The sequence below is a fragment of the Balaenoptera physalus genome (genome assembly GCF_965194825.1).
Source record: "Balaenoptera physalus genome assembly, chromosome: X".
In the NCBI taxonomy this organism is placed as follows: domain Eukaryota; kingdom Metazoa; phylum Chordata; class Mammalia; order Artiodactyla; family Balaenopteridae; genus Balaenoptera; species Balaenoptera physalus.
In genome coordinates this window covers 58313238-58332699 of record NC_138903.1, presented here as the reverse complement: position 1 = coordinate 58332699, position 19462 = coordinate 58313238, and the positions used below count along the sequence as shown (strand labels likewise).

At 39.9% G+C, this 19462-nt stretch overlaps 1 protein-coding gene across 7 annotated transcripts in view; it reads left to right on the top strand.

Moving 5' to 3' along the window:
- OPHN1 (oligophrenin 1) overlaps positions 1–18347 on the top strand; it is a 630165-nt gene extending 611818 nt beyond the window's left edge. For all 7 annotated transcript variants that reach the window (XM_082444939.1, XM_082444938.1, XM_082444940.1 and 4 more), the window contains 4 exons: positions 8090–8255; positions 9377–9427; positions 13188–13229; positions 14438–18347. In XM_082444939.1, coding sequence (XP_082301065.1) covers positions 8090–8255; positions 9377–9427; positions 13188–13221 — 251 coding nt within the window. In that variant the 3' untranslated portion in view covers positions 13222–13229; positions 14438–18347. The remainder of the gene's footprint in view (positions 1–8089; positions 8256–9376; positions 9428–13187; positions 13230–14437) is intronic.
- Positions 18348–19462: the final 1115 nt, after the last annotated feature.

Sequence of the window (19462 nt, the reverse complement as noted above, 5' to 3'; positions counted from 1 at the left end):
GTTGATGTCTATTTGGATGTGGCTGCAACTGGGAAATGAATGGGTTTCATATTTCAGGGGTTGTCATCTGGTTCTCTCACCAAAGGAAACAATAGCCTTAGGGTGGACAGAGCTTCAGGTAGAAATGTTTTCTGGCTCTGACTGTAGCATATGCTTCCTATCCAATACCTCCTCCAGTGACCAGTAGAAATGGAACAGCATTGTCAGCTGTTATAATCTGATCTTCAGTGAGCAAGCAGCATCATGTGGCCTAATGGTTCTCAACTCTGGCTATACATAGCATCACCTGGGAAGCTTTTAAAAATACCCATACCAAGGTGCTACCCCAATCAATTAAACTAGGCTCTCTGGGGATGGGTCCCCAGTACTGTATAATTTCAATGTTCCCAATGTATAGCCAAGGTTGAAAACCACTGGTACTTCTGACTACTTGGGCTTTGGAAAGCAGATGGACCTGAATCTATTGCCAATTAACTATGGAGTTATACTTCTCATCTCTGTGTCTCTGTTTCCTCAACTGTAGAACAGACATAATGCTTCTTGTCTTTCAGAGTTAGGGCCAATGTTAAATGAGAATATATGCATAAAGTACTGAGTATATTATCATAGTACCTGGAACAGAGCAGGTATTCAATAAAAAAGGTAGCTAAAGTTTTTTACCAGTTATTTTATTACCATTACCATTATTATTGTCATTTATAACTTTTTATATTACTACTAATAACAACAAAACAGCAGACACTGGGAAGAACAGAGGATGCAGAAACAGGAGATATGAGTTTTAGTCCTCACTCTACCACTTACCTAACTGTATGATTGCGGGTGAGTGAGTTCACCTTTCTAAACCTTAGTTTCCTTCTCTATAAAATGGGAAAGATAAGACCCATCTGCTATTCTTTCCTCCCAAGCTTATTGTGAACATCAAATAGTTAATTAGGAGAGTGCTTTGAATATTATAATGTGTTAGAAAAATTGGATTATTGTTATTATTTTGGTCACTCTTTAGCTGCAATTCTGTGTACCTGACCTGGTGCTAAGGGGAATGGCATGTCCAGAAATGTAAGATATAGCCTAGATTGGGAGCCAGAATTTCTATGTGTGTAAATGAATAGTACTTGGTTCATACCTCCATTAGAACACCAATCACACTGTATTATCATTATCTTTTTTCATATCTGTCTCCCTCACCAGAATGACTAGCTGGAGGAATTAAAAAACCCCATGGAGCAATATATAAGTACTTCATGAGTGTTTACATGGATGGAAATTACCAATGCCAGCTCAAGTGTTCAGAGGATTGAGATTTGAGCTGACTGTTTAGGGGTGGTTACAATACAGATAAGACATGAGAACAGGGGCATATATCGGGCAAGAAGCAGGACAGAGTCTAACACTTACTTATCCCTGCTACATGCTAGGTATTCTCTAACAGCCATCTAATTTACTCCTTACAACCACCTTGTGAGGACGGGTTATTACATCCATTTCCCAGATGAATACCTTGATAGTCAAAGAGTTGAAATAACTGCACAGGGTCCCACAGTTTGGAAGTAGCAGAACAAGGCCTGAAAGCAGGGTCTGCCCAACTCCAGACTCTTACTTTCCACACTGTACCATAATGTCTCATCTAGAAGAGTCAAGGGCTTGCTGCTTTGATAGGGCCAGTGAAGAGACCCGTTTAACAAGAGTAGAGCTGGTATTTAAAGTCTAGCCCTAGTACCTGGTTTAATAATTTGGGACCAGCTCATAGAGGGCCTTGAATTTATGTTAAGGAGTTTGAACTTATCCTGTACATTTTATAGCCACTGAGAAAATCTTTAAGGAGAAGAAATACAGCATGGAAACACTTAAGGTAAATCTTACAACAGTATTATATGGATTAAAGTTAATATTTTTTACATTTACCTTAAAAAGTTTTGTAGCAGAAAGCAATGAATATCAAGGTTTACTGACAAAAATTAAATGAATATCAAGATCTACTAACACCCTTGCATAGTTGCAAACGTGTCTATTTCCAGATGGTGTTCATCAGGCCATGAACATTTTTTGTGGACTTTTTTTCACTTAATATTATTTTATATGAATACATTTTTTGACCTAGCCTAAATCCTTGTCATTTCATGCATAACATGTATTGGTTAAATGCCTGTAAGAATTGAATTGTTTGCTTATCAGCCTTTGTGGTTGGGTCTGAATTTTTGCTGTTAAGAAGCATGTTTTTGTGCTAGTTGTTTTCCTTATTTTTTGTCTTTTGGGTTAATTTCTTTGGGCCTGTTCCCCAAAGTGGATCAACTGGATCAATGAGCATGAACTGTCTCATATATATCATTTTGCATTTCATTCACATTGTTCCAGAATTCTTTTGTTGTTTTGTTTTGTTTTTTTGTTGTTGTTTTTTTATACTGCAGGTTCTTCTTAGTCATCAATTTTATACACATCAGTGTATACATGTCAATCCCAATCGCCCAATTCAGCACACCACCATCCCCACCCCACTGCAGTTTTCCCCCCTTGGTGTCCATACGTCTGTTCTCTACATCTGTGTCTCAACTTCTGCCCTGCAAACGGACTCATCTGTACCATTTTTCTAGGTTCCACATACGTGCGTTAATATACGATATTTGTTTTTCTCTTTCTGACTTACTTCACTCTGTATGACACTCTCTAGATCCGTCCACGTCTCAACAAATGACTCTATTTCGTTCCTTTTTATGGCTGAGTAATATTCCATTGTATATATGTACCACATCTTCTTTATCCATTCGTCTGTTGATGGGCATTTAGGTTGCTTCCATGACCTGGCTATTGTAAATAGTGCTGCAATGAATATTGGGGTGCTTGTGTCTTTTTGAATTATGGTTTTCTCTGGGTATATGCCCAGTACTGGGATTGCTGGATCATATGGTAAATCTATTTTTATTTTTCTAAGGAACCTCCATACTGTTCTCCATAGTGGCTGTATCAATTTACATTCCCACCAACAGTGCAAGAGGGTTCCCTTTTCTCTGCACTCTCTCCAGCATTTGTTGTTTGTATATTTTCTGATGATGCCCATTGTAACTGGTGTGAGGTGATATCTCATTGTAGTTTTGATTTGCATTTCTCTAATAATTAGTGATGTTGAGCAGCTTCTCGTGTGCTTCTTGGCCATCTGTATGTCTTCTTTGGAGAAATGTCTCTTTAGGTCTTCTCCCCATTTTTGGATTGGGTTGTTTGTTTCTTTAATATTGAGCTGCATGAGCTGTTTATATATTGTGGAGATTAATCCTTTGTCCGCTGATTCGTTTGCAAATATTTTCTCCCATTCTGAGGGTTGTCTTTTCATCTTGTTTATGGTTTCCTTTGCTGTGCAAAAGCTTTTAAGTTTCAATAGGTCCCATTTGTTTATTTTTGTTTTTATTTTCATTACTCTAGGAGGTGGATCAAAAAAGATCTTGCTGTGATTTATGTCAGAGTGTTCTTCCTATGTTTTCCTCTAAGAGTTTTATAGTGTCTGGTCTTACATTTAGGTCTCAAATCCATTTTGAGTTTATTTTTGTGTATGGTGTTAGGGAGTGTTCTAATTTCATTCATTTACATGTAGCTGTCCAGTTTTCCCAGCACCACTTACTGAAGAGACTGTTTTTTCTCCATTGTATATCTTTGCCTCCTTTGTCATAGAATAGTTGACCATAGGTGCGTGGGTTTATCTCTGGGCATTCTATCTTGTTCCATTGATCTATGTTTCTGTTTTTGTGCCAGTACCATACTGTCTTGATTACTGTAGCTTTGTAGTATAGTCTGAAGTCAGGGAGTCTGATTCCTCCAGCTCCGTTATTTTCCCTCAAGACTGCTTTGGATATTCGGGGTCCTTTGTGTCTCCATACAAATTTTAAGATGATTTGTTCTAGTTCCGTAAAAAAATGCCATTGGTAATTTGATAGAGATTGCATTGAATCTCTAGATTGCTTTGGGCAGTATAGTCATTTTCACAATATTGATTCTTCCAATCCAAGAACATGGTATATCTGTCCATCTGCTGGTATTGTCTTTCATTACTTTCATCAGTGTCTTATAGTTTTCTGCATACAGGTCTTTTGTCTCCTTAGGTAGGTTTATTCCTAGGTATTTTATTCTTTTTGTTGCAGTGGTAAATGGGAGTGTTTCCATAATTTCTCTTTCAGATTTTTCATCATTAGTGTATAGGAATGCAAGAGATTTCTGTGCATTAATTTTGTATCCTGCTACTTTACCAAATTCATTGATTAACTCTAGTAGTTTTCTGGTGGCATTTTTAGGATTCTTTATGTATAGTATCATGTCATCTGCAAACAGTGACAGTTTTACTTCTTCTTTTCCAATTTATATTCCTTTTATTTCTTTTTCTCCTCTGATTGCTGTGGCTAGGACTTCCAAAACTATGTTGAATAATAGTGGTGAGAGTGGACATCCTTCTCTCGTTCCTGATCTTAGAGGAAATGCTTTCAGTTTTTCACCATTAAGAATGATGTTTGCTGTGGGTTTGTCATATATGGCCTTTATTATGTTGAGGTAGGTTCCCTCTATGCCCACTTTCTGGAGAGTGTTTATCAGAAATGGGTGTTGAATTTTGTCAAAAGCTTTTTCTGCCTATATTGGGATGATAATATGGTTTTTCTTCTTCAATTTGTTAATATGGTGTATCACATTGATTGATTTGCGTATATTGAAGAATCCTTGCATCCCTGGGATAAATCCCACTTGATCGTGGTGTATGATCCTTCTAATGTTTTGTTGGATTCTGTTTGCTGGTATTTTGTTGAGGATTTTTGCATCTATATTCATCAGTGATATTGGTCTGTAATTTTCTTTTTTTGTAGTATCTTTATCTGGTTTTGGTATCAGGGTGATGGTGGCCTCATAGAATGAGTTTGGGAGTGTTCCTTCCTCTGCAGTTTTTTGGAAGAGTTTGAGAAGGATGGGTGTTAGCTCTTCTCTTAATGTTTGATAGAATTCACCTGTGAAGCCATCTGGTCCTGACTTGTTTGTTGGAAGATTTTTAATCACAGTTTCAATTTCATTACTTGTGATTGGTCTGTTCATATTTTCTGTTTCTTCCTGGTTCAGTCTTGGAAGGTTATACCTTTTTAAGAATCTGTCCATTTCTTCCAGGTTGTCCATTTTATTGGCATAGAGTTTCTTGTAGTAGTTTCTTAGGATGCTTTGTATTTCTGCACTGTCTGTTGTAACTTCTCCTTTTTCATTTCTAATTTTATTGATTTGAGTCCTCTCCCTCTTTTTCTTGGTGAGTCTGGCTAATGGTTTATCAATTTTGATTATCTTCTCAAAGAACCAGCTTTTAGTTTTATTGATCTTTGCTATTGTTTTCTTTGTTTCTATTTCATTTATTTCTGCTCTGAACTTTATGATTTCTTTCCTTCTACTAACTTTGGGTTTTGTTTGTTCTTCTTTCTCTAGTTGCTTTAGGTGCAATGTTAGATTGTTTACTTGAGATTTTTCTTGTTTCTTGAGGTAGGCTTGTATAGCTATCAACTTCCCTCTTAGAACTGCTTTTGCTGCATTCCATAAGTTTTGGATCGTCGTGTTTTCCTTGTCATTTGTCTCTAGGTATTTTTTGATTTCCTCATTGATTTCTTCAGTGATCTCTTGGTTATTTAGTAACGTATTGTTTAGCCTCCATGTGTTTGTCTTTTTTACGTTTTTTCCCCTGTAATTCATTTCTAATCTCATAGTGTTGTGGTCAGAAAAGATGCTTGATATGATTTCAATTTTCTTATATTTACTGAGGCTTGATTTGTGACCCAAGATGTGATCTATCCTGGAGAATGTTCTGTGCACACTTGAGAAGAAAGTGTAATCTGCTGTTTTTGGATGGAATTTCCTATAAATATCAATTAAATCTATCTGGTCTATTGTGTCATTTAAACCTTCTGTTTCCTTATTTATTTTCATTTTGGATGATCTGTCCATTGGTGTAAGTGAGGTGTTAAAGTCCCCCACTTTTATTGTGTTACTGTCGATTTCCTGTTTTATAGCTGTTAGCTGTTGCCTTATATATTGAGGTGCTCCTATGTTGGGTGCATATATATTTATAATTGTTATATCTTCTTCTTGGATTGATCCCTTGATCATTATGTAGTGTCCTTCCTTGTCTTTTGTAACGTTCTTTATTTTAAAGTCTATTTTATCTGATATGAGTATAGCTACTCCAGCTTTCTTTTGATTTCCATTTGCATGGAATATCTTTTTCCATCCCCTCACTTTCAGTCTGTATGTGTCCCTAGGTCTAAAGTGGGTCTCTTGTAGAAAGTATATATATGGGTCTTGTTTTTGTATCCATTCAGCACGCCTGTGTCTTTTGATTGGGACATTTAATTCATTCACGTTTAAGGTAATTATCGATTTGTATGTTCCTAGGACCATTTGCTTAATTGTTTTCGATTTGTTTTTGTAGGTCCTTTTCTACTCGTGTGTTTCCCACTTAGAGAAGTTCCTTTAGCATTTGTTGTAGAGCTGGTTTGGTGGTGCTGAATTCTCTTCGCTTTTGCTTGTCTGTAAAGCTTTTGATTTCTCCATCAAATCTAAATGAGATCCTTGCCGGGTAGAGTAATCTTGGTTGTAGGTTCTTCCCTTTCATCACTTTAAGTATATCATGCCACTCCCTTCTGGCTTGTAGAGTTTCTGCTGAGAAATCAGCTGTTAACCTTATGGGAGTTCCCCTGTATGTTATTTGTCATTTTTCCCTTGCTGCTTTCAATCATTTTTCTTTGTCTTTAATTTTTGCCAGTTTGATTACTATGTGTCTCAGCGTGTTTCTCCTTGGGTTTATCCTGTATGGGACTCTCTGTGCTTCCTGTACTTGGGTGGCTATTTCCTTTCCCGTATTAGGGAAGTTTTTGACTATAATCTCTTCAAATATTTTCTCTGTCCTTTCTGTCTCTCTTCTCCTTCTGGAACCCCTATAATGCAAATGTTGTTGCGTTTAATGTTGTCCCACAGGTCTCTTAGGCTCTCTTCATTTCTTTTCATTCTTTTTTCTTTAGTCTGTTCCGCAGTAGTGAATTCCACCATTCTGTCTTCCACTTCACTTATCCGTTCTTCTGCCTCAGTTATTCTGCTATTGATTCCTTCTAGTGTAGTTTTCATTTCAGTTATTGTATTGTTCATCTCTGTTTGTTCTTTAATTCTTCTAGGTCTTTGTTAAACATTTTTTGCATCTTCTCTATCTTTGCCTCCATTCTTTTCCGAGGTCCTGGATCATCTTCACTATCATTATTCTGCATTCTTTTTCTGGAAGTTTGCCTATCTCCATTTCATTTAGTTGTTTTTCTGGGGTTTTATCTTGTTCCTTCATCTGGTATATAGCCCTCTTCCTTTTCATCTTGTCTGTCTTTCTGTGAATGTTGTTTTTGTTTCACAGGCTGCAGGACTGTAGTTCTTCTTGCTTCTGCTGTCTGCCCTCTGGTGGATGAGACTGTGTTCCAGAATTCTTGATGGCTATCTGGATAGAATAATCCCAGTGTACAGTGCCACCAGCAATGTGTGCATGCATATGTTTCACCATATTCCTGTCAGAATCATTTTATTTAAAAATTATGTGTATTTATTTTGTACTGAGTGAGCTGTAAACTAGAGACATAGAGGCAGAAAGGTGAGTTTGGAGACTGCCACAATAGTTAAGGCTTAAGTGAGAAGAGACTCATTTTTGGTGATGATGAATATAACAAATTTATCATCAAACTTTGACTAAGCACCTGCTATGTGCCAGTCACAGTACTAAACATATTACTACCTAAGTAAATCCTCTCAATGTCTCTGTAAGATAATATATTATTAGTCTTGATTATATCATTGAGGAAACTGAGACTGAGCAAATTGATGTGACATACCCTAAGTCACACAAATATGAAGCTCCAGAGCTGAGGTTCAAACATAGACTTTCTGAAAGGACAGCTGCTGGAAGAATATTTTTTTTAATCCAGAGTTGTTAGTTACCAAAAAGAAATGGGGACCAAGGGAGGTGGCCAAGATAGCTGCAATATTGGGTACCTGCTGAGGAGTAGTGTTCCATTTGGCTCACTGTCCAAGTTCTTGTTGTTCTCTTTTCCAGGAGACTCTGACAGTTTCAGCGTAGTGCGGCCTCCAGGAGAAAAGCCAACCATCATCCGACCCCCAGTGAGGCCTCCAGATCCTCCCTGCCGGGCAACTACTACCCAGAAACCAGAACCAAAGCCAGATATAGTGACTGGCAATGCAGGGGAAATCCCATCGTCTGTGTAAGTAGGGTTGTTTTTCAACCTTGACCTAAAGCCCACCTTAGACCACTAGGAATGCTTTCAGGATCACCATTATGGTTGTGAAGGGTGTACAATGCACGACTCCAGGGTATCATTCACTTCATAGTGTAGGGGACTGTTGCAGACCAGCTCTGTTCAGAGTGTTCTACTCAACACTTAAAGCTGGGAGATTTTTCCTAAAGCTGAGGTGTTTAAATCTTAGTACCCGATAGGAGACCCATTTTTCTTAGTCGCCCTGATCTCTCTAGGGTGATAAGGTTACTGGCTGCTTTCATGCTTCTTTGCCTCTGGAAATTTGTTTTTCTTCTTATTACTACTGGTTTTAAAAGTAATTTAATGAACAGATTTGGTCATTTTACGTGTGCTTTGAGGCTTTTTTTTTTTAAAGAGAGGGTATGATTTTTTAAAATCTTCCAAAATGGCTCAGATTCTCCAGAGAGCCTCTTACAGGGTAGTAGCAGAGCTAATATCCAACAGGCCTTCCTGAGGCTAGCCTGTAAGCCAAGGAATCAGGGATAGAGCCGCTAAGGTGGGGCCACAGCACCTCTCAGGGACCAGCTTTTCTTGGCCACAAAACTAGCCTGGCCGGCCTCTCCTCAGCCAGTGCCTGGGATCCCTCTCAGTATCCTGCCTCCTAGTGTTCCTTTTTCTTGTGTCTCTTATTTTCCATAATTGTAAAATTGAGAAAATAAGAAAAACAGAGCCTCTACCGTTTGGACTAATTAGCTAAGTGTATTTACACTTAGCCAAAATTGCCAAAATTACACTTAGCCAAAAATGCCAAAAATTATACTCTGAAACCAAGAACTTGTTTCACTTATTTCTCCCAAGAGTAGTCTGAATGGGCAACATACTTAGACCATTCTGAACCAAGGGGGAGCAAAGGGTATCAGCCATAGCCTTGGGGGTGCCTATGGTCTCTGAGCCATTTCACATTCTGATACTTGGGTTTTTCCTCAGACCGAGATCCTTTGCAAGCTAAGGCAGAGCCTGGCATTGGTGGCCTATCTGGTTCATATTTTCTTTTCCTTTCCATTAGCCATTGGTTCCCACACATATTCCAGAGCAACTCATGGGACTTGGTTGGCTTCTCTTTGCAGGGTGGCTTCCAGGACCAGGTTCTTTGAAACAGCTTCCCGGAAAACAGGAAGGTAAGAGATGCAGATGACAGAAATGAAACCAAATCACTTTTTAATAAATATATCATGAGCATGTCATTTGCTCTTTTAACATTCTATTTTTCTGTTTCTCTGTAGCTCTGTCTCTTTCTCTCTGTCTGTGTTTGTTCCTTTCTCTCCCCCAACACTGTCTCTCTGTCTCCCTGTCTCTTACCCTGTGTCTCTGTCTTTGTCTCTATACCTGTGTGTCTCTCTGCCTTTGTCACTCTTGTCCATTTGTCTCTTGAACACTGTTTCTTTCTCTGTCTCTGTAATTCTCAGTCTCTTTATGTCTCTCCTTGTGTTTTTCTACTTATATCTCTGTTTCTTTGTCTCTGTTTCCCTATCTCTTTGACTCTTTTTCTGTCTCTCTCCATGTCTCTCTTTCTTTGTCTATCTCTGTATCTGTTGTCTCTGCCTCTCTGACTCTGTCTTTCCATCTCTTTCTCTCTTTCTCCTCTCTCTCTCTCTCACACACACACACATAGAGTACTCACATGCCAAGTGGTATTGCAAAAACTTTATGCTTGATGTAGGTCTAATTTTTTTTGTTAGTTTACTTATTTAGACCCTATTATATTCTAAAAGGGCAGCTGATAGGAATATATAGAAAGCAATATTCTAACATAAACAGCCTTAGAATAAGCATAGCCCTCATTTCAGAGGTAAACATTAGACTTAGGTGGTTGTTTTCGAACTGGCTGAATATATAAATCACCTGGAAAATTTTGAGGGAAAATAAAATGAACACAGATTCCTGCCTTCTGCTCTAGACCCACTAAAACAGAATCTCCAGGAGTAGGGCCTGGGAGTCTGGGTTTTTAAAATTTCCTTCCTTTATTTCTTTCTTCCAGTTAATTTGTTTTTAAAATTCCTCAAGTGCTGGTACAGGCTTTCCAAGGCCTATCATTTGGGACCCTTTAGACTAGAACACCTGGAGAAATGATTGCTTAGCCTTCAGGCACTCTTCTGTGAGTTTATTCAATGTTGCTTATCAGAGAGTTCAAAATTGTGCTTCCTGATGGGTGACAGGCGTGTAACTCTTCCAGGTATTCAGTTAAAAGCAGAACAATGTGCTTTACTAGCACTGGAGCTGGGATAGGTTTGACATCATCTAGTTAAAACTATGGGACCCGACTCACCAGGACATGATTCTGAACAGCATGTCACCCTAGTTCTGCTTGGCAGTCAGCCACAGGGAACTCTAGACTAGGCCAAATTCTCCTTAGACAATAATTTACCATTTATTCTACCATAACAAATGAAAGTGAGGTCAAAGCCCCAGATTTCTCTTACTGATAGAATGAAGATAAAGTTTTCACCTAGGACATTTTTAAAGCAGGCTTAATCAGATAGGCTTGAGGGAAAAAAAGAAAAACAGAAAGAGAGAGAATACTTTATATTCTTAATAAAGTATCTGCTTATGAGCAGGACTACTTCCTACTTCCTGGTGGTCCTTCCAACCTCCCTAGGATAAGCCATATGAGAATAAATACCAGGGAAATAGAATGAAGCAAACTAGAATTAACAGAATGAACTGGGCATATCTAAAGGAAAGCTTTTTAGAGGAAGTGATATCTGAGATGGGGCTTGAAAGATGGGTAGAATACACTGAAAATGTGAGGGATTGATCTGTAGCTTTGGACAGGGAACCAAGGCATTGAGAGGGATACATACTAGGCATGAACAAAGTCCAACAGAATCTTTAAGGCAGCCTGACTTTTAATACGGAAACTATAGCCAACCTGGTGTTGAAAGTGTGGAAAGATTGGTAACCACTGCCTGGGCTTTGTCATTTAGTGCTCAGGGAAGTCTTGGACCAACTGCAACATAGGGCACTGTGGTCAAAGCAGACACTTCAGGCTGGAGGACGACCTGACCAATCCTATGTCCAGGCCTCTGGAACCTAAATTTAATCCTGTTCCTTATCCCCAGATTCCATCTTGGCAGGATTGTGGGTAAGACCAAGGTGGGTACACCAGTCCTCCAATATGTAATAAGCCACCTTCCTAGGTACCCACAGGTTCCTCCCACTCAGCATCCACATAAGGAAAGCACCCCTTCTGTCTAGGCCCCGATTCTGTAACCACCACTTGCATCAGTGCACCTACATGCTGGCTACTGGTCAAGATTCTTAGACTAGCCACAGTCAATCCCATCTCATCTCTAATGAAAATGATCTGTTTAACCTTTTCTCTGCCCCTTTTTGCTTCCAGTTTGTACGCCTGACTCTATGTAACCTGACATTTGAATGACCTCACTTCTCATTCATCTCCCTTCTACAATACAACAATTAAAAAAATTAAAAACTCAAAAGAAAATGAGAAGTGGCTCATCAAGAAGAGAAGGGAGGGGAAGACATTTCAGTAAGGCAGAATAGCTTATGCAAGGCAGGTTCACAAAGTGATTAGTGTTCCACTTTGGCTAGAATGTGGGGGTGAGAAGAAGGAAGCTTAGCTAGAGTTGAGGCCAAGAAGATGGATTGGGGCCAGATTGTAAAGGCCTTATATAACATACTAAGGAGTTTGGTCTTTATTCTGTAGTCCATGGGGTGTCATGGAAAACTTTTCAGCATGACAATGCATATTCTAAGCTGCCTGAGTTATTTTAAAACACACACACACACATTCTGCTGGTAATGAGGAAGATAGTTGGGAGAGTAAAACCTGGAGGCAGGGAGACCAGTTAGGAGGCTAATCATCCTGGCAAGAGTTGATGAGGTCCTGATGTATGGCATTGTCAATAGGAATGGAATGAAAGGACAGATTTGAGGTAGACTCAGTAAGACCTTGCTGACTTTTCAAACATGGAGCATTGGAGAAAGATTAAGAGAGAAAAAAGTCTAACTTGGGCAGTTAGGTAGATGGTAGCAATAATTAATCATGGAGGAACAGGTTTTGTGGGAAAGTTTCTCTGCTCAATTTTGGACACAGTGTGTATGAAGACTCTTTGGGACATCAGATAGAGATGTCCAGTGGGTAACTGCAACTTAGACTAGTAATTGGGGCTGGATCTACATAGGTTTAGAGGTAGAACTGTTAAGTACAGCCACTGTACAAAGTTATAGGGGCATTCACATATACTACAATGTGAATAGTAACCTTGTGGGTGGGGGGGTCTCAGTATTTGATGGGGATTGAAATCATGGATGGGAATAAGATCACTCAGGGAGTAGGTATAAATAGACTTAAGAGAGAAGAGAAAAACAATGTTCAGGATATAGCCCTGGGGCAAGATGTTGTCTGGGATTTTCTGGCCAAATTATAGGGAGCTTGATTCTCCAGAATTGTCTCTTGCCTCCAACCATCCCCAGACAAGGCTACTTTAGGACCAATCTAAGCACATCAAGAGGCTGGTTTGGTCTTCAAGGCAAAGAAAGATTCATGTTTCACAAGGCACTTGCCTTCCCTCTTTGCCCTTTTCCCATTGGAGATAATCACAGAATGTAGTCTTTGGTCTTGGGCCAATTTCTCTGGTCTTCCCTTGCCTCCCATAGTATGGCACTCGAAGGATTGTGCTGGCACCTGAAAGATGTCTTTGTGTCTGGGATACTGGGCTCTCTAAATCTGGCAGAGAGGTAGCCCAACCTATAAGCATGGAGTGAGATGTTTTGAAATATCTGGATGGAATCACTTCCTCGTTTTTCAAATGGCCTAATTGCCACCGTCCTGGAAGGGTCACCCATCCACTTGCTTTCCTTTCCAGTTCTGATTTCTAGAGTCTTAGTGAAATGTCTTTCCTCCTTTACCCACAGTTCTCAAGGCAGACTTCCTGGAGATGAGAGTTGAGGCCTCAGGTATGTAGTATCCATCCCTGATTACAAAACCTTGTTACACATATACCTTCTTTATGAGATCTGAGTTTTTGAGGACTGGAGTGCCATGTAGGTCCAGAGGGTGGGAATTCACCTCCATGCCTCAGTTCACTACCCTGTAATTACTTGACCCTTAAACTTACTGCCTTTTAATTATGAGGTTCTCTGTGTTTTAAGTTTCCTTTCTTTCTTGCTCAGCCAAACTACAGTATAGTTTTACAAATTGCCTTTGAATCAAGGTCATTAGGAATCCTAAATCGTGACATTTTGGGCAATTACATTTCCTTCTCTGGACCTCAGTTTCCCAATATGTAAGATGAAATGTTTGGAACCTTTTAACTCTGACATCCTTTGGGTCTATAAGAATATCAGTAACCTCTCATTTGATATTATAGCAGGTCCCAAGAGTCTACCTTAGTATCTGTAGGGGAACTTCATTCCTTCAGATCAAATCACAATTTCAGTCTTACCCCTTGAACCTTCATCCTTAGTTCTTTATATTTGTCTAATGCAAAGCATTTTCACTTCCATTATATCATTTAGTCCATATCAAATGCCAGAAATAGGGACGTTAATATGTATTTTCACTCAACAAATAAAGGAACTGAGGTTCAGAGGGGATAAGTAACTTACTGAGATCACCAGAACCATGGAGATCATGGAAATTTCTTTCTCTACTCGGAGTTCTGATTGACAGTCAGATTGCTGGCATGACATGAACCAATACACACATAAATCAGATCCAGGTATCTGGAGCAGAGCTTTCCATGTACTCCTCAGCCTTCCTTTTCTTCATATCACTGCCAGTCCTCAGAGGTCTATGGGTAGATAAGCATTTTCTTATCAGCTCTCATGAAGGTGAAGTCCCAGTAAAAGGAAGTTTGGAGTTATTGTAGGGCCATAAAGGCAGTGGCCATTCAGCAAGGTGGGTAATCTCAGAGGTATCAGGCATCTGTATCTTCTGTAGACTTCTTGGGGATTAGAGTTCAGGCTTAAGGCACACAGTTTCAGCCCTGATTTTAGCACCGTATTAGGACAGTTTCATGGGATCTGAGTTATAAGGGCCTTTTTCTACCCAGCCGCTATTGCTCAGAAGATTAGCTACCTACCAAGAGAGGGCCTACTGCTCAGTGGCTGTTAAGTGTTTAACCAGTCCTAGCTAATTCCTTACTCTCTTCTTTCCCTTTCAGGTTTTAAAAGCCTTGGCCTCAGGGGACCCTTTCCAGGTTCTAGAAGAGTCTTCTTCAAACCCTTGTGTGCTGAAGAGCAGATCTTTCCTGGCCCTGCACCTTCAGGCTCTGGGATGCTATAAAATAAGGGACACACGTCCTAGACACAAGTTTATTTCTCCTTTGTATTCTGTCTTCATTCCCTCAGAAGGTCTATCTTGAGCTCCTATAAGACTGTGAATGGCTGAACTCCCTCAAGCCAGACTGCAGAAACCAAGCTATCTACCGACCTGAGTCGAAGAGAGGAGCTCAGTTTTCAACTCTTCTCTGAACTTCCTGCCTTCTCAAAAGGCCACCTAGCTCTGAAAGATTTGGGACTAAAGGTTTATCTCAGAAGTCTTACCCTGAACCAGAAGTTACTTGAGTTGGGTCCATTGCTTACCTTGGAAGTAGGGGAGTAGGAATGTTTGCTGAACTTTCGAGAATCTTAATATGTCTCTTACTGAGGATATGGACCCTGGTGCCAGTTTGGAGCTTTGGCACTGTAATATATTGCCAAGAATGTGTCTGCTCTTATGGGACCAGACAGAATGAGTGATGCCCCCACAATCCCTCCAAGTGGACTCAGGCCTTCCTGCTTTTGCATACAGCCGCTTAGGACAAATCTGCAAAGCATGTTTTACATGTCAAAGCCTAGGTCTGTTTGAATTATTCCTCCTCCTGTTTTCTCCTGACAGCTTCCTTTCCAAGCAATCAAGAAAGAAACAAAAGCTGAAGACAGTTCTTTTAAAAAAGGCAGACTGTGTTTGTTCTGCAGGAGTTCCATTTTTGGGTCAAATGCTGGGGAGAATTGTTAAGATGGATTGAGGCCAGGCAGTTGTCACTGTTGCTTCATGTCTGCCTTATGCAGATAAGCTGTTTTATCACCTGAAAGAAACAGTTCTTAACCCAATATCTGTGGATTCAGGAACTTCATAAAGCCTCTGAAATGGTATGCCTTTTCAATGTGCCTTTTCTGAGGAGATGGTCCATAACATTCTAGTGAATTTCAAATTGGGCCTGTGACACAATAAAGGTTAAGAACCACAGCCTTTGAGATAAAAGACTCTTTTTATACCTATAAAATATTTGATTAGAAAGGCCTTTCAGAATTATTTAGTCTAACTCCTTAGTTTACCTTTGGGGAAACTGAGGCAGAGCAAGTTAGCAGCCATGTGTAAACAAGATACCACATCCCTGGGCACCTACACAAGGTTCTTTCCATTACACCATGCTTATCTAGCAAGGGGCCTTATGATTGGTCGCTTTAATGGCCATCATTTTGAGGATCTGGCTTTTACCCTCTTTCTTGGGGCACACATATTTGCCACCAAATGGGACTTCCAGACATAAGCTCCTGGTCTTCCTCATTTGCTATTTCAATCATTGGAAAGGAATTAAAACACAGTTAGTGTAGTGAGTCAGAAATCTGACGAGTAGACATTTCTGATTCCTGTTTGTTGAAGAGAAGCTGCTGGATAAAGTGTCATCTCTTGTTTCCACACAGGTGCCTTGGCTTTAGGGTGGGCTTTAAGATAGCCTGTCTTTAGAGTCTGTGTAATTATAATGTGGTCCAGTGTGAGAGAAAGGACTTTCCTATTGGACTCTTATAGCCAGGCCCCACTAGTGCACTGACTGAGAAAGAAGCATAGACATGGGGAGAGGGGAGGCGAGAGAGAGGGTAAGGGAGAGGGAGATGAGAAAGAGAATGCACCCATGCCCAAACCAACTCTGAGATGCCTTTGGAACAGTGTTACTGAAAGGCAATAGCTACTTTCAAGATTGAACTCTAAATATGGCTTATTGATGAGTTAGTAACATGTAAGCTAAACACACTGAGAGCCTTTGTGGAAGTAATTGAGTAGCAATTTGATGACATTCTTAATGACGATGTACCCAGGTGGCCATATTGAACTCTCAGCTCTACCCAGTCTCAAAGGCAAAGTTGCTAAAAAAACCAGGAGAAAGTAAGCCAAGTGGGCACCATTCTACCTGCTGCTCACCCTCAAAGGGAATCTCTGTGAGACCTACTAGCCTCACTCAGGAAGTACTCATTGAGCCACAGTGTCAGAGCTGTGGCCTCTCTGCTCTGTCCCATTAGATGACTAGCTAAACAAAGCAGGTGTGCAGATTTTAGCCACAGAAGCAGTGGCCAATGGGGCCTCAGTACCTTTGAAGATATTAGAGACATGATTTCACTCTGGTTTCCTTGGGGGGAAATTCCACAGTCACCACTACAAATATTGAGAGATTATTGAGAACCAGAGAAAGCCACCACAATTCCAGTAGAATATGTGTCCCAGAAATGTGGCTGTGAGATTGCTATGTGTTTCCTGGGACACAGATCTTTAGGCCTGGCCTAAAGAGTTGGGATCACCAGTCTGACTGGAAGCCAAGGAGCAATGCCTGGCTGGCTCTACCCCTGCCCTGGGCTATACCCAAAGAATGAACCTCAGCACCTACCCTTTTGTTCTCTGATTTAAAGAGCAAAAGCTTCTGTGGAATGAGACTGGCTTGTCCTAGGCTTGATGGATGGATAGTCATTCAGAAGAGGCTATGGGAAGGGGGTGATAATTGAAGCATGTCAATTGTAGGAAATTATCTGCATACCTCGGCCAGCAGGCAATGGATGAACTGTAAATGTTGAGCTGTCAGTGATAACATTTATTAAGCACCTACTAAGTGCTAGATGCTTCATATACATTATATCATTTAGTCCCTACAATAATCATGCAAGTGGATGCTATCCTCCTCATTTTACAGATAAAGGATTTATGACCCAGCAGGCTAAAATTAACTGGCTCAAGGTCACACAGAAAGTAAATAACAGAATTATTATTCTAATCCAGTTTTCTCTGACTCTGCACTCCATGTTGTTTTCCCTTTGCCATATAAAGGCCATAATACTGGAGCTGACCTACTTAACAAAATATTAAAAGGCAAGTATTTGAGGGGAAGGAGGGGATGAAGGTCCAGTTTACAGGGGAATAAAAACTGGGCTGAAAGAGATTTCTGAGTTATGTTTTCTCCTCACCTTCAGAATGCCCATTTGATAATGTCTTAAAACAGATCATTTACTTTTACCTTGTGACATGAAGGATTTATATTTTAGTTGGTAGTTGTCAAGTCCTTGGCTTAGCTGTTTTTCAAAGAGAAAAAGGTCCTTGTATATGTCTGTTACTTCACCAAGGTTCTAGCTTGTGCAGTTTTACCCCAAGAGACGGGCGGCATCCACACATGGTTTGAGAAATAGAAATGGTCTTGGTGCTTCTGCAGGACTTGATGCCTTGGGATCAAATCCCTATTAAGGGTTTTCTGTGGTGATGATAGCAAAAGTTAAGAGATGATTTAGAATAATAAATATTATTGAAGTTTTTGTTTAAAAAAAGATGGAGTGTGTTGCCCAGCCACTGAGGGGCAAAACTCAGCATCCAAATTGAGTAATAAAGTGGTGTCATGTAGAGTATTTCTAAAATAAGTTGCAATTGTGGGAAAGAATCCTTCCCTTTTCAAGAAGTTCCTTAATTCTGTAATAGCTAGAACAAATAAAGTAATAGAAGTATTTCTGTGACTAGAAAAATTGCTTTTGAGAGAATGTAGATCAATGATACTATTTTTAATGTGGCTACAGACAAATGGCCTTGACACATTACAAGCCCAGAAAAAGCTTCAGAAGCATTTAAAAATTTCAGAGAAAAGCAAGATAACTTGAAGAGATGTTTTTGAAGAAAAACCTTCATTTTCATAGGGAAAAGAATCACTTGATACCAAGGACATTAATAGATGCTAGAAAGAGACATTTGTGAAATACATATGTAACATCAGAAGAAAAAGAATTAGATCCTGGGGTCCATTAATGTGACTTTTAATAAAGTATGCAGACTGTCTAGTATTAATGGCCTCCACCTACAGTTTTGTCATGGAAACAATCTTTGGGCATATTTTGCATGATCCACTGCTCATGTTGTCTTCTGCAATTCTAAGGAAATGTAGGCCCAGAATCTTTTTGTACCTAGGCATCTCCATCTACAGTCTATTTTGCACCAAGCCCAGTTATTCCCTGAGGCCTCACAACATCATTGTGTGACAGCTGACAGCCCCATTCTACAGATAAGGAAACTTGAGGCTAAGGAAGATGAGAAATGATTTGCCCAATGTCACACAGTTAGGGATTGATAGAAACCCAGAACTAGAAGCTACAGGGCCGTTCCTGTTTCTAATACACCATACTACCTCCAGTGGTAAGGGAATGTTGACAGTAAATGGAGAAGATGTTTAGAAATGAGACTAACAACATCTGCAAGTCGTGCTACTCCAAATGTGGTCTATAAACAGCCTCAGCATCAGCATTACCTGGGAGCTTATGAGAAATGCAGATTCCTCGGCCCCATCCCAGACATCTGGAATCATAATTTGTATTTTAATAAGGTCTCCAGGAGATAGCTATGCACGTTAAAGTCTGAGAAGCACTGATTGTAAGGCATTTAAGACAACAAAGCAGGTTGAGGAAGGAGACCTCTTTGTGAGGCAAAGACCAAAAATGGCAGATAAGGCCAATCTGGTATGTTAGAAGTGTTTACAAAGATTGTGTCCATAGCTGCCTGCTTCTTACATTGCTTTGTACATGGCATTATACTTTGATGACATATAAATTAAGTTTTTCTACTTCAAAGAATAGTGAAACCAGCCTAGGAAATAAGACTGGAAGTTACTTGACTTTCAAACCTCTGAGCATCAAAGGCAATAGAAAAGCAACATGGAGCACTGGAAAGAGCTCCCTTCAGGAGCGTTTGGGGTCCACACTCACCTCTGTCACTGCCTCTCTGTAATGCTGAGCAAGTCCCTCCCAAGTTGTCTGTCTTTAAACCGAAGGGCCTTTTCAGCTTTGACATTCAGTTATTCTCAGCTATGGCTTTTACTACAGTCAACATTGTAATGAAAACATGGACAATTCTACCGGGTTTTGTCTGGCCAGAGATAAGTATCTTTAGTTCACATGAGAAGGAG